Source organism: Chiroxiphia lanceolata, chromosome 1 (assembly GCF_009829145.1).
Source record: "Chiroxiphia lanceolata isolate bChiLan1 chromosome 1, bChiLan1.pri, whole genome shotgun sequence".
Lineage (NCBI taxonomy): Eukaryota > Metazoa > Chordata > Aves > Passeriformes > Pipridae > Chiroxiphia > Chiroxiphia lanceolata.
Genome location: NC_045637.1, coordinates 52704924 through 52720305, shown reverse-complemented (window position 1 = coordinate 52720305; position 15382 = coordinate 52704924). Strand labels below are relative to the sequence as shown.

The 15382-nt window shown below is 37.8% G+C and overlaps 1 protein-coding gene across 11 annotated transcripts in view; it reads right to left on the bottom strand.

Annotated features, from left to right (window-relative positions):
• The window catches only part of PTPRM (protein tyrosine phosphatase receptor type M), a 457694-nt gene that overhangs the window by 74094 nt on the left and 368218 nt on the right, over positions 1-15382 (bottom strand). For all 11 annotated transcript variants that reach the window (XM_032690775.1, XM_032690785.1, XM_032690804.1 and 8 more), the window contains one exon: positions 15085-15272. In XM_032690775.1, coding sequence (XP_032546666.1) covers positions 15085-15272 — 188 coding nt within the window. The remainder of the gene's footprint in view (positions 1-15084; positions 15273-15382) is intronic.

The window sequence follows — 15382 nt, the reverse complement described above, 5'->3', positions numbered from 1 at the left end:
GGGAGAAGAGATCAACCCCTACCTTGCCACAACCTCCTTTCAGGTAGTTGTAGAGAGCATCCATGCAAAATGTCCACAAATGTCCAAGAAATATCCATTGCCAATAACAATTTAGTTTGCATGAGGACCCTTTTACCGGCTGTAAAGTACCTGGATTTAGTGCAAATCTGTCAACATAACATGGTGGTCCCATGTCCCACTCTGGCTTCTTATCTTGCCCTAAGTCAGCCTCTGTAAGCTGAATTTTAGTTCCATAAGAATATATTTAAAAGTGTATCTGAGACAACACCCCAAAAAAGTATGGTTTGCTTTTTTCATATTAGGTAGCTGAATTTGAAAGTTACCGTTCTCTATAACTTCATTGTAGTCATAACTGCTGGCAACTAAACTTGTCCTATCAGTTAAAATACAAATACTTGTTATGATACCAGATAAAACCTGAATTCTAGCATAAACCCAGGTAATTTTTCTGCTTTTCATTAGAAGATGCTGAAACTTTTCCAGGTGTGGGCAGAACTGCATGGTGAATGGAGCACTTCACTGTTTTATCCACACTACTTTCTGTAGTGTATTTTTTTTCCTTTTTCTGCATGAAAATAGAGAGGAGAGCGACTTTTTTCATTTGTTTATATTATTGCACTACTAAGCTTGAGCGCTACAACACACTGCTCTTCCACACTAAAACAGTCATATGGGTAGCACTATGCAAATATTTCGTTACACCAAAAAAATCATGTTATTATTACACTTACAGACTAGTCAGGTTTCCAGGGACTCTGGCACTTGCTAAACGGCAAATCAGGGGAAAAAGGGCACACAAAAACACGGCCTGTTCCTCCCTCAATCCCAGAAGCACAGAATCACTATCCTAGTACAACTTCTTTCCACAGCTGTTTCCACATCCTGACCTCCACAGTCAGGACATCTTCTCTGCTGTTTCTCTGGAGGAAAAAGTAGATTACTTATAGCTGAAAGAAGTAAAGCAGGAATGTAGTCCACCTCCTGCTCCTCACTTTTCCTAGTGTTGGGGAGGAGGACCCCCATCCACTGTACTGCTTGCTACGCTCAGAAGAAGGAGGTGGCAATGACCTTAGAAAAGGAATATTTTAAAAAGATTCAGTCGGATCCCCTATAAGATATTTAAGGCAATTCCACTGTTGTGCACTTTAGCTAAAAGAAAACATACTCCTAGTTATGTCAAAAGGAAAGACATTTGCTTCCTTACTAGGCTGTCCTTCTACCTCAGCAAAGATCAAATATTGACTGATGGCATGATTACAGCGTTTTTAAAAAATGCCATCAAAAAATCACAAACACATAATCCCAGTAACAAGAAATAAAAAGCAATCCACAAAACAGTTAAACTTCAGAGAAGCCCTAAATGCTGCAGATAGCATGGCTTTTTTAGCTTTCTTTGTGTGCCAGACACACGTATGCTTAGTAAATATCAGTATAATAAACAAAAATGCTATGCAAAAAACTGACAAATGGAGGAAAAATATGTCAATCTCAAACCAGATCTACAATTAAACACATAAAAAACATGAGCAATTTATGTGATTTTTCTTGGATTCAAACATTTTTGTATGTTTTAGCTACTGTCGGTTCTATAGACTTGATTCACAATGTAACTATCAAAATGCAAAATTCAAGCTGGTGATGTTGTAAAAGAAGAGACAATTAAAAAGTCACTGGTAAAACTGAAGTGTGTATAAAAATACCAGGAAAGCAGCAAGACACCAAATTTGTTTAGATTTGAAATGTTTTTCTCAGTGCAAAACCAAAACAAATGCTTTGGTGTGGTTTGGAAGGTCAACCTGTTTAATTTCAAAATTCATACAACTGTATCCCTTTTGCTCTCCAAAACACAAGAAGTGGTTTACTGCTCACACTAGGAGTTTAATTCCACTACCTCAATGTACTGTAAATAATACAACTCTCTTGAAAGGGTCTAATTAATGGAAACAAGGTTCTTTGTAGAACAAAGCACTACTCAGAATAAAAGCTAAAGGATTAGGCTTTAGCATAGCAACTACATGCACTTTGAATAAAAATATTTTGCAACCGGATTTCTTTTTTTCTCTTTCCCTTTAGAATATCATTAACCTGCAGCCCCAGTCCACAGCAGTCCTATAGTCCAACAGCAAGACAGTGGGCCAAGAAGACAGGAACTAAAGTAAAAGAACTAAAAACCACTAAGAATGCTAACTGACCTAAAGAATAATTTTTGTTCTTTATAAACTGAAGTGATGTTAGTTCTATAAAACTGACTACCAGTATGGGAAAAAAAGAAAGAATTACCATTTCACATCACATTGTTTGCTTTGTACATACAGGAGCATTGATTTATTTTCTTCCTCTTTATGTGTGTTAACAGCCATAGTGGGTCAAACCAGAGGTCCATACAACCGATCAGTTTTTCTACACCAGAACTAATAGTAGATGTTTACAAAAAAGTATGAAGAACAGAGCAAACAGAGAGTGAATCTTTCCCCAGCATACCCTTTTAGCTTCTAGCAATCAATGGCTTTCCTGAGCAACCTCTTCCTCAGCCGGAGACTGCACACAGTCATTGTGTTTAATAATGAATTCGTCTAGCCCATTTTTTAACCCATTTATAATTCTGGCTTCACAGCATCTTGAGGCAATGAGTTCCACGATGTAATTATGTGCTGTGTGAAAAATATTTCCTTTTGTTCACTTCAAACCTGCTGCTTAATAGCTTTGCTAGGTGCTCCTGATTCCCTGCAATATAAGGAATAATAAATAATTGCTATTAGTGTGGCAGAAGTAACACTGATCTCTGGCACAGCTCAGAATTTCCTAATGGGATATTACAGCAGTCAGGAATGAGTGATATTTCATTACCCTGGAAAGCAGGTAGAGACTTGGTACTGGAACTGATAAAAGGTATCAGCTGTGTCACTTTAAGGATTTCCTTATATAATCTTTACAGAGTTTATGTAAAGTTTATGCCAACCTTAGAGAAGCTGTGTACAGCAGCATTACGCAGAGCATAAAAACTGGAGCTGAAGTATAAATGGGTGAATAAGCAAAACTACAAACTGAAAATGCAGTTTTACTGTAGTTTTTTCTTTCCAGCTTGACCAGAGACACCACCAACAAATAGAAACAGCCAAAGATAAAAATTAAGGCTAAGTAAACAAAAGCTCAGCAGATGTCACAGCCTAATGCAGTGGACAATGTTCTGAAATACTCTTCAAGCTAAGATTACAATAAAGTGTTCTGGCAATGACTAATGGTTGACAGCACATGGAAGAGCAATACAGGGATCACAAAAGGCTGAAGAACTGTTGCATACAGTCTATCTCAAGATTAAAAAGTATGTGTCTCAACAGTCATGCTTAGGTTCAGAGGATCTTGGAAGGATGTGAAAAATCTAAAAAGAGCTTTACACTACAAGCTTTTCTCCATCTATTTAAGTTTCCTCTGTGCTTTCCTACCTATTTGTACAGGGTTGGAGGTGGCTGCTTTTACTGTTCTTTCATGAGTAGAGGACACAGGATCTGACCTATCTTTCTAACATTCATTATGTCATACTGGAATTTTGTTGTTTGTCCATTCTTTTTTGTAAGGAAAAGCACAGAGATTGCTCATGTGAAGGTATTTACTGTTAACAATGTGAATGACAATATTATCTCACATAAAAACTCTAAGATCTGTGATACAGCCAAGTATTTAAGCATCAAAGGCAAAGAACTCCTGTTGTTTTCTCCCAGACTAATCACAAACTAAAACTTTATGCTTACTTCAGGAACCAATACTGCACTGTATGGGAGCCTCCACCACCCCAGAGCAAGCTGCAGGAGACATTCTATTCAGAAGAGACTGCTGTCGCTGTATGCATAGCACAGAGACAAAAATCTACAATTTCACTAAAAAGAGCTTATTCTGCCTTTACTGCAGGCTCCCTTTGTTAGCTGAAGGCAGCCACAGCTATATCTGCTTCTGAACAGCCCAAGCCTGTGCATCAGGGAAGGTCCTCACTTCTTTCTATTCCCTTTGGTGTGTGGTGTAGGAGCAGAGATAGCCTGTCTCTTACAGACTCGGACCTCTCTTGTAGATATAAGAGCTTTTTTTCTGTTATATATTAAGAATAGTTATTATTGCACAGGCAAGCACCTTAAAGCTAAATGAGTAATAACTAAGCTCAGCTGATTTTAACTTTAGAGAAACATATGCCACTTATTTTTTCAACAGACCAAAGCAGAGCACTGTCAGTCATGATTATTTTTAAGATGTTAAGGGGAAGAAACTTCATCATTTTTGTGGACAGATATTCAAGCTTCATCACCATTACATGAAAATGTCTAAACTATCATGTGTCTGATGTCCCTGGTGCTGCTTCCATTTATGTGAATGGTAAAATGTAAAATGAGAAAAAAATGTATATTTAAAGCAGCTTCAAAACAATCCCTTAAATCCCTTTAAAACCAACTTGACTTAAACATATGCTTAAGGTCTTCCCTGCCTTGGCCTCCAAATTGTGTTGTAAACCTAAACCTTTCAGTTCTTGTGCGTGGATTTACACTGAGTGACTCCAATCTGTTGTTTCTGTCTTGTGAAGAAGTTGTCAATATTATGACTTTTCATCAGTCTTGAACTGAGCTGCAGTAACTCCAATAATTTTACATGGTTGATGCTGCCATCATGTAATTTCTGAAATCCTGACTCTCACTAATGGTATTTCACAAGTCCGAAAAGCCAGCCTGCTCTTCCTTCTGCTCACCTCCTGGGCTGCTTTGTTTCCATGGGTTCTCCAGACTTCCCATCAGCTTTGGCCTGGAGGTCAGTTTTCTCCCCATAGTTATTCTGCTAGTCTTTGCCTGACCAAGATGCCTGCACCTTTTCACGGCTGCTTGGCAGGATATGTCCTCTACACCTCTCAGATGACTTGCTGAGGACTCAGGGCAACCTAACTGCTAATTAACAGGACAGATACAGAGCTGAGCAGTTAGAAAACATCACGGCCTCACAACAGTGCAGGCAGTGGCCTGACTGAGATCCTGTGTGAAGGGTATCTGGGGAGCAGATATCACACCGAGACAGAGGTAACAGCAGGAAACCAGCAAGAAAGAATAGAAGCTTGCCAGCCCTCTTGTCTTCCCAATGACGAGCTGGTAGATTTTCAGTGGACTTAACACTTCCCACAGACTCTTTTGGGCCCATCAAATCAGAATGTTGTAACAAAAAGAAATCATTCCTGCTAGAAAATGATGATCATCTGTTCCACTGACAGGACAATTACTAAAGTACTACAGAAAACATGTAAGAAGTCGTCTTGAAATCTTGTATTCCAGTTAGAAAACTTCTTAAAAGGTACACTGAGCCACAGGCTACATGAGAATACAAATTTTCAGTTCCTGAAAAATTCATAATATTTAAAATTTATTACTTTAACTTATTTAAAACAAATACATTATAGCAAATATTGTGTATTTTATGTATTCTGTAGATAAACTGATGCTAAATGTAAACCCAATAGCTAAATTATGCTAATTTGATTTGAAAAGGGTTCCTCTCACTTTACAAACCGCTAGGAATAATGCTCTGGTCACAAGACCAGCATTGAATTAAAATGCCTAATTATTTGTAGTGAATAAATGCAATCTATAGAAAACACATAGGGTGCATATATAATTAATAATAGATTATAATTGCATTTAGCATCATTTGCATAATTTAAAATGGAATAACTACATGACTGATTTTTTATGTCTTTTTAAAGGGCACTAATAAAATATGAAGAAGGTAAGGAGGCTTATATGAGTAGAAAGTAATGAATAATATCTTGAACATTAAAGCACAATATATTATTCTGTGCACATAAATTGGACCAATTCATTTTTTCAGGTGCAATGGGAAAAGTACAGTACATCAGCAGTTTTTAAAAGTAAATAATACGTTAACTGAAGAAGGGATTACAGATTCTGATCAAATATTCAATGTCTTATTTGAATAATTAATAAGTCAGGCTGGTGCAAATATGCAGCATATAGCCTGCAATGTTTCAAAAACTTCTTTCTTTCAAATCATACCTGTCACTAGCATTTAGAATGTTTAACCTATTACCCTATTGCTGTGAGCATTAAAGCCATTCTTGCAGATTTCCCTCTGGAAACTCACATTATGACCAAAATGAAGTTCAGTGGCCCCATTTAGTTTCCTACTGTGGTGTTCCAATAGCCCATAATGATGCATAGACTGGCTAAATATGAAACTAAACCCTAATTTCAATGGGTACAGAGAGAGCACAGATTTCATACTAGCAAAAGCATAGTAGCAAGATCGGTCAGAAGAAGTGACTTGACTAACAGACAACCAGAGTCAATTTATACTCTCAGAAGTCTGCTTAGTACAGTTTGACTGTTTCTCAACCTGTGGCTGCCAAAGGGGATGAACACAAGAAAAACTGGAGAATAATGGTGCAACAGATTCCACATGCTAAAATAGTGATGCGTCCACGTTGATTATTGAAAGAATAAGAATATACTGCTGTGTACATCCAAACATGAGGAAGCAGCAAGATGGAAAACGTTAATTCTTCTCATTAAAATTATATAACCCCTGTGTTAATTACTTGCACTTATCAGATGTGGATACAGAATTTCCAAAGAACTGCTTAGTACCAAGTTGAGAACAACCACTGAAACTTGGAAGCTATTTCTTTTATTGCTCCAATTTTACATTGCACATGCCCACAAATCTTTCCAGAATAAACTGAGAAAGATTTTACAATGTCTTTAGAGAATAAAGATCCTAATAATGGAGTCACAGGTCAGGAAAAAGGGGAGCAAGATTAAAATAAGTTTTGAAAGATTGCTGTAGTGGCTGGACCCAAGAGGGGAAACAACTTCCTAAAGTAAATTGAAACTATATTACCATGGGATAATTAAGGGCCAGAGGAATATCCACAGAACTGCATGCAACAGTTAAAATGATTCCACTTTAAATGCTTAAGCAGACGCACTTGTTAAAGATCAGGAATAATCAAGAGGTGCTTATCATGCTTTAAATTACTTTTAGGTTTGAAAACCAGCTATACCGAAATACGAAACGAATGTCTGCTAAATATCTGTACATGGAAAAGACTCCCAGGGTATCTTCAGGACCATGAGAAATGACAGCACATTTTTTACTCCTGATATATTTTGTACTCATTACTATGTTTGCCACTGCATGCACCAGGACCACCAGACTCAGTAGATGCAGAGAATGACTGAAATAGCTGACAGAGTTTCTACATAAAAACAACCTGCACTTGGTTTATCCATTCAATTGATTAGCTTAAGAATCTATATCTCATGACTTTTGAGTGGGCCAACATTGTCCTGAGTGGATCGATACCACCAGACTCTATTTTAACTGCTTAGAGGGATACAATGGTTATGAAAAACACACTTAAAAGCTACCAGGCTTTCCTCAGAACACAGTTTAAACTTCACATCCAAGACTGAGAGTGGTAGACTTATATGAAGAAAAACATTGGGCTGAATTAGTCATCCTTGTTCTTTTTAGGCATCCTTGCTGCCTAAAATCATACACAATTCAGATTGTTTAGGCTACTGAGAAGAAAACAAGAAGTTTGTACCCAAGTAAATCACAGACTGATCACTACCAAAAATAGCTGGATCACAGCATGGTCAAACAGCTGCCTATACCCCACTGAGAATAATCCTAAGGATACTGGAAGTGTTCTAGTCTATACACTACTGCAATTTTACTATTCAAACAGATAAAAGCATAAAGCCTTTCTAATGAAGCCATGACCTGCCTAAATCTATTTCCTGTGATAAGAATAAATTCCAATTAAACCTGCTTAAACAAAACAAATTAGAGAGCTGTTTCTGCATATACATGCACTTCTATTTAAATTGTTGGAGAGTGCATTTAGGAAGAGTGGGAGAGGGAAACAGTGTGATTTTGAAAATCCTGGGACACCTAGACCACTAGGCAGCTAACCACACTGTGGCACAAGGCAGTGTCATGTGAATGATATTAAGCACTGTGACAGCACTTCTCATACATTTGAAATCTGTTAAGAGAAATTCAGGGCTATTAAGGACAGGTTTAGAATTGCATAGAACTTGCTGACACACCAACAGCCATTCAGCAAACTAAGTGTCCCTCCTCTGAACCGAAAAAAGTTCCAAATAAATTCCCATTAACTGCCACACAGTTAAAATTGTTGACAACTGATTCTTGCTGATCAACAACGGGAAGTCACCCATTCTTCTCTGAGACTTATTAAAGAATTAAATGGATATTGCATGCACTGGGAAGCTGTGTCACTAACATTGGCTGTTTACTAGTAAATGTAGTTTCAGGTTTGGGATTACTTTATTTCAACAACCTGGTATTGATCTGGAGTACCTCAGGATGTCCAAACCAAAACATGCTTTGTGGATATGGCAGTTGCTCATTTTTACTATTTCTTTCAACCTCCCTAGATATGATCTCCTCAATGCTAAGTCTTCCAGTGTCCAAGAGTCTGGGATAATCCCAAGCAGGAAAAAATTACCTGGGATGGCTGGAAGGCTGTTGTAGATCCCACAGCAATCTGAAGAAACTGGATATGTCTGAACACAGTCCTTTGATAAAGGAGGAATATCTACCTCATATAAAAGACCTTCATATCCCCATCAGTTGGAGTTACCCTTTATTCAGAGAATACTTACAAAGTAACATATGTCTATAAATCAAATCAGTGCAACTTTCCAATATTAAAGATTGAAGATTCAACTGGGCATTCAGTTTGGGTTCCCAGCTCCATCTAAACAGATGAAACTTGAAAAATAATAATAGCAATGATCTCTACAGTTGAATATTTCTAACAATTTTCCACATTGTTTTTACGACAAGAGAGAAACCATTACCTGCTCTTGGTTCTTGAGGACACAGATGCTGTTCTTCCTGTACTTACACTGTGGACTAATGACCCCATTCCCACCCAATGTTTCAGAGCCTTTCTATTTTCTGTGTGATTTGTATCTTGTGGGATAGGAAACAACCTGCATTGATTGTGGTATTGACTGTCTCAGCTGGTGTTGCAGAATATCAAAATCAGAGAAAAAGGTGTGATAAAAATGTACAGATTGGAAGCGAGGAAGGTTAGTTGCAGTCACAAGGAATATGCAGGAAAAAACAGCACCAGCTGGGTCCTATCAGTAGCTATATTAACATAACATAAAAAAATACCTATTTTTTCTACTATTTTCAAGATTTCAGAACAGGGTCCCTGAAGCACAGGGCTCAGAAGTGTCATGTGGTAGCAAATTTGTCTTCCAGCTGAAACCAAAAAGAAAGAAAAGATGCGACTGGAGACTGGGTTTGAGTGACAGGATTCTAGTCTGTTATGGCTTTGCATGACAGCAGAAAATGGAAATTATATCAGACTTCTTTCCTAAGTCAGACATCAATCTAACAGCGGTCTGGAGAAAACAAAACCTTAAGCAAGCACCCACGGGGCAAACTTCCTCCATAAAAAATCTCCGGCTTGCCTGCAATACTTTTTGTCCCCTAAAACAAGGATCTGCACTTCTACTGGCTTTAGAGAGGTTTTTTTGCCCTATTTTGCTTCTTAAAACCATTTTGTATTCACCCCAGATGTTCCACTGGCCAGCGAAAAACTTGGTTTCTTTTGACTATTACACATCTACCTTAGCATATCTACATTACCATAACGTCTGAAGCTCCATTTCAATGAATATACTGCTGTGAAGACAGAATTTCTTTCATACCTCCACTTATTCTCAACATTCACCTCCAAATACTCTTTGAATTATCCATTTTTTATGATCACCTTTGACCACAATCCCCCAAAGTAAAACTGAACAATGACCATGGCCAGATAAACTATTTTTAAGTAGTTCTACCAATCTATAATGGGTGCTAAGAAGTCCTAAACTGAAACGAATTCTTTAACACACATTAGATAATACATTTCATGTTCCTGACCCTGACAGGCACTCTGAGCCTGTATTCATCTATTAACTGTGATGATTATGACATTAATACAGTTACATCGGTGCAAGACATCAAAATGGAGACCATACAGCACAAAAGGGACAAAATTAGTGCAGTTTTATCTTGACTGCATATAACTTTACTGTATTAGAAACAGTATTTGTTTAATGATATAAGTATAATACAATTTCCTGACTGAAACAGCTAACTGCCAGAAAACTTGAGAAAGGATGTGTTTGACAGAAGGGGAAGAGAAGGAAGACAAGAGAGACAGTGGGAGGAAGGCCTTAAAGATAAAGCCACATGAAGAAACCTTTTTTTTAAACCCTGTTATTGACCCAGTCCTGTTAGTGACAGTAAGTGAGGCTGATCTGAGCAGGATACCCTTTGCAAATCCTTGATTTTCAAAGAAACCTCTTGTTTTGAGATAATGGAAGCTCAGAACTCCCTGTCATGGAACATAATGTGAAATTGATTTTGCAAGGCTCTATCTACACAAAGTTGCACTGGTTTAATTAAAGGTGTGGTTTAAAATCAATTCTGTTAAACCAGTCCGAGCTCCTGTGTGGACACTCTGAAATCGATTTGAAACTGTCTTATGTCAACTAGCTTTAATTTGGCAAAGAACCAATTTACACTGAGGAGGCACTAATTTAAGTTCATCCAAAAATAGGGTTAAAAATAAAACATATCTGAAATTATAAGGTTTTGTTGAATTTCCCTGTTTCTGCCCTAGCTATGCCAAGCTATGCTGACCTCTAGTAGCATAGTCCATGTGTTTAGGAAGGAGATTGGATTCTATGGATTTCTGGTCTTTTGACAGATACATGTTCTTGAGAAAGAATACAGAGTAAAGCACTGTGACAACCTGGGAGTCTAAAACCAAAAGGTGAAAGGTGTACGGAAGAAGTAGTGACAGATTGTAAAGACCATTTTTCTCTTCTATTTATTTTGTTTCTTTAATGCAGAAAAAAGATGAGCAACAAGTCTTCTTCACGGTCAGTAAAAGCTCTCCCATGCTGTAGTATTGGGGAACAGCTTTAATAACCCACAATTAGAGTAGGGGTGCACGGAAAATCAGGCCAACATTATCCTGTAAGTCTAAAACTGCTGGAACCGAGCTAAAATCTCTCCTTTCTTAATGCTCTATCAGGGGATAGAAAGGATTTTAAAGATCCACTGCAGACTAGCTGTGTGGAAATTTCCCCAAGTTCAAGGATTTCTGTGTAATCCCAATCATTCACATTCCACTAGGCTGCAAATGAAGGCCTTCATTTGAGTCCACAACTTGCAGAAATGCATCCACATTTTTTCGACACCTGAGAAACTCAAGGGAAGCAGGCAGTGAACTTGTTTCTGGTGTGCTGCTAAGGACACATCTGCATTTACTCTGGTTCTACAGGCATAGTAGGCACAAGATGGGATGCTGCACCGCTCCAGCCAAGAGCCAGGGCTTGATCCTGCTTGAGGGAACAACAGACTTTGCACATGCCATCGCAGAAACAGGGTCAGGCTGTGCAATGTTTTCCTGCTGATACTCAACCAAAGTCTTTTCAGTGATGAGCAAAAGCATCTCTGCTCCTCCCAGAAGGAGAACAAAAGGGCACAATCCTGCAAAGCAGGATGTTCCTTGAAGCCCCCATGCACTGGGAGCAACAGACACTCAGTATCCCAAGTAAATCCTACTGCAGAACTGAGCACTGAGTGATTAAGTACCAGCCTGCCACTGCTTAAAGATGATTTTTCAACCTTTATTTTTTGTGTCAGTTATTTTACACCAAAAACTTGTGCATGACACCAATAGGATTTAAAACTACATACGTGTGTTTAGAGGGTGAACTATAGCCCTAATTATTTAGAATAGTGGCCCTAATTATTAGTTTTTATTTTAAAGCACTTAAAACTATGCATGACAGCAAGTGCTCTATATCCTTGCAGTCCTCTGAAGTGTTCCTAATGGGTAATGTGTTACTTTACTTTCTCTTGAGTTCAACAGATATTTTTTCAGAGCGAATCCTGTGTGAATTCCTCCTGAATCAAACTCTCTCCCTGGTGAGACTATATAATCCTGTTGTCTTGTTAGAGCAAAAACCATCTACGAGACTTCATTCAAAACAAATCCCCTGTCAAACTATTTCTTCCTTTTCATTTGGACATTTATCCTTCTGATAATATATAAGCAAAAAATTCTTTTGTTGTCCAGTTCAAATTTGTAAAGAGGACAGAATCAGTCTGACAGCAGTGTAAACAAAGAGATTTGCAATCTTAGCAGTGCTAGAATATATTGGGCAGTTGTTCACTGCATATGGAGGAAAACCAGCAGTACCGTACTACTTCAATGGGAAAAACCCCCTCAAAGATATGGCTACTTATAGTTTATTCTGATTATAAAAATTTCCATATATAAAGAGGACTTTTTCAGATGCAGTTGCACTATTTCAAGTTCCCCTTCCCTGCCACTATTAACAAACTGCACCCTAATGTCTTGCATCTACTGGTAATTAGTCACGACTACACCTACTGTTTGTAATGGGATGCCATTCATCACCTTGGTAGGTTCAGAATTAAGTGATTTTCCTGGAAATTGTTTCTCAGCAGCATCATTTGATCCGCTGTAGTTAAAAAGCTATATTATTGGTTGCACTATAAATTCCATTTTACAGTCTTCATTTTTTTTTTGTAAATTAATTGTAGTTTTCCTCTAGGCTTAATGCTGGTATAAAAGGTTTTGGCTGATGAGCAAATCTTTTCCAAAGACAAGAATTTTCAATTCTATCATTTTTAAATAACAGTGGCATAAAAAACCTCACAGGAACAAACTTGTTTAAGTCAGCTACACAAATGAAAGTTGACAAGTGATTAGCTCCTTCTGGGAATGAATTGTTATCTATGTTTTAGGGGAAAAAATGTCTTCAGTGACTTTGGAAGTGGCCTGAAGCTTGGGTTTTGGAAACCTAATTCTACAAATACCAGTTTAAACAATTATGTATTTAAGCAATTCTTATAACATGAAGTTGGTATGACAAAGCGTGAAGTTAAAAAAAAGCCATCTCTTGTAAAATGCAAGCAGTATGCACATTTATAAAACTCAGTAATGTACAAGTAATTGCATGAGTCATTTTGAAGGACCTGCAATGTGAATACATTAGTTCCTACCTTTAAAACTTAAGTATGGTATATTGAACCTCTAGAGCAGTGCATACCCATGTATGCCCAAAGAGAAATTGTCTCTTGCCCAACAGGATGGAAGTAATTTAAATGACTTTTGCCGTTTGTCGTCCTCCCTCATCCTCCCTCTCTTTCCATCACATAAAGGAATGAGATTTTTTTTTTTTTACTGGCTTATACTTTGAGAAGACAGAATTAAAAGTGAATCTTATCATTCTCCTTGCTGGCTATTTCAGAGTCACATCACAGTATTACCTATTTATACCCTCTGATTTCTTACATTCTGGTTTCCATGGAAAAGAAATTTAGGGCTGTGTACTGGGGTTGGACATGCAGTGTAATTTGGACAGATTCCTCAACTGGACAAATAGACACTAACACATACAGAGGCCGACATAGGCTTTGTCAGGTGCAGCCTGCTCCCAGAAACAGGGGAGTGAACTGCTGGTGATCAGTGTTTGCTTCGTGGAGCACACAGCAGGGAACAGTTGTTTTTTAATATCTGATCACACCATCTTGGGTCATAGTCCACATCAAGTATTAGAAGTCAACAGAGTATTTCAAAGGTGACAGCTTCAAGTCTGCCTACAGATCAGACCCCGCAAGTTCTTATGCATCTTCCTACCTGATCAATCAGAATTATCTCAAAAATTCTTATACATTCTTTGACAATTTTGACAATTTATAGTCCAAACCTGACAATCAATCGTATGTACCTTTCCCCTGTGAAGTAATATATTTGTGCTACTTTGTTTTGTGGGTTCAAATCCACTGCATTGTAATCTGCAAGGAATTACTTGCTGTAGACATCTTATCAACCCATATTAATGTTTCTTTATGTGAGAATCATTTACTATATATTCACTAGAATAAACTACTTAAAAGCTGAGCTAACAGGCTGAGAAAAGTGGGCAAAAGACATTTATTGTTATCCCCTAGCAATTAAAATATTTGACCTAAGCAGATTTTTAAAGGGTCTCAAATCCTCCCTCACATTAGGCAAGAAACGCAGGTTGATAAGTCTCTGTTCATTCAAATACATGATCTGGATGAGGAGTGATGCATTCTTGAAACTCTTTAGCAAAGCTAAGTTTTTGAAATCAGGCGTAATATTACCCTTAATTTTTGGCACCAGAACAAGTTCTGTTAGTTTTTTTGCTTTTTTCACTTAGCAAAGTGACTCATCTCACAAAGAAGTCAGGATCCACAGTGCAGTATGCTGAATTCCTATAGTATTTGCTAGGATGTAGTGGTCATGACATTTAAAACAATGATGATGACAGGGAGGAATAGGTTAATCTACCATGAAATGAAGAAACAGAACTTGAATTAAAAAAAAAAGGAAAAAAACTAGACTATAAATTCATATGAAAAATGATGAGGATTAGAGAGAGCCTCCAGCTAGTCCAAAATGGTTCAAGCACCACAAAACAAATTTTATAGCCCTATGGGACTCTCTAAAGATTTTTGCACTTCCTCTCCATGATGAATACTGTTATCCCAAGAAATACTGCTTGTAGAACTTGATTTCTAAGCTAATATATTATTACAGGGTAACTGCAATTAGACAATCTGCTATACAGAATGTTGAAAAAAAGCTTCATTCTTCAGTAGTAAAAGGAAAATACGAGCAGTTCTGGGAGAACGCTACTGGACCTGTTCTTTTGAATATGCAGTTTCATGAAATTAGAATTAAACAGAGATTTCTCCAAGGAATGTTGTTACGTCTCAGTCCTCATCCTGGCTGGCTACAATCAGAAAATTTGCTCATTGTAGAGGTGATCCTTTACATTCAGTATGTTCCCTCAGACAAGAAGCTGGCTTACTTGGTTGAGTAATTATTTTTCCTGTTCTGTGGTACAGGTAGCAGACAGACACAGCCAATAGTGCAGAAGACAAAAGAATCAGTTCATTAGATCTGACACTTACTTCATACTCCTCTTTAAATCCGTAGCCTTCTGCACACTTCATCTGGGTGATGTGCTGCAGCAAGTCAGCCACACGGATGGCTGGATGGAGCTGTCCGGTCTGGTAGGGCACATCCACTGGATCTCGCTTCTTGTAGGTATGGGATTGGACCAGGCTGCTTGTGTCACTGACCATTGTATGGGTTTCATCTAGAAAAAGAGTATCTCACAATGTACTGCCTCATTTTCACTTATTAAAAGAAACAGAAACTATACAGATTTCTAGAGGAGTGGCAGAAATCTGACACCATCAGCATTGC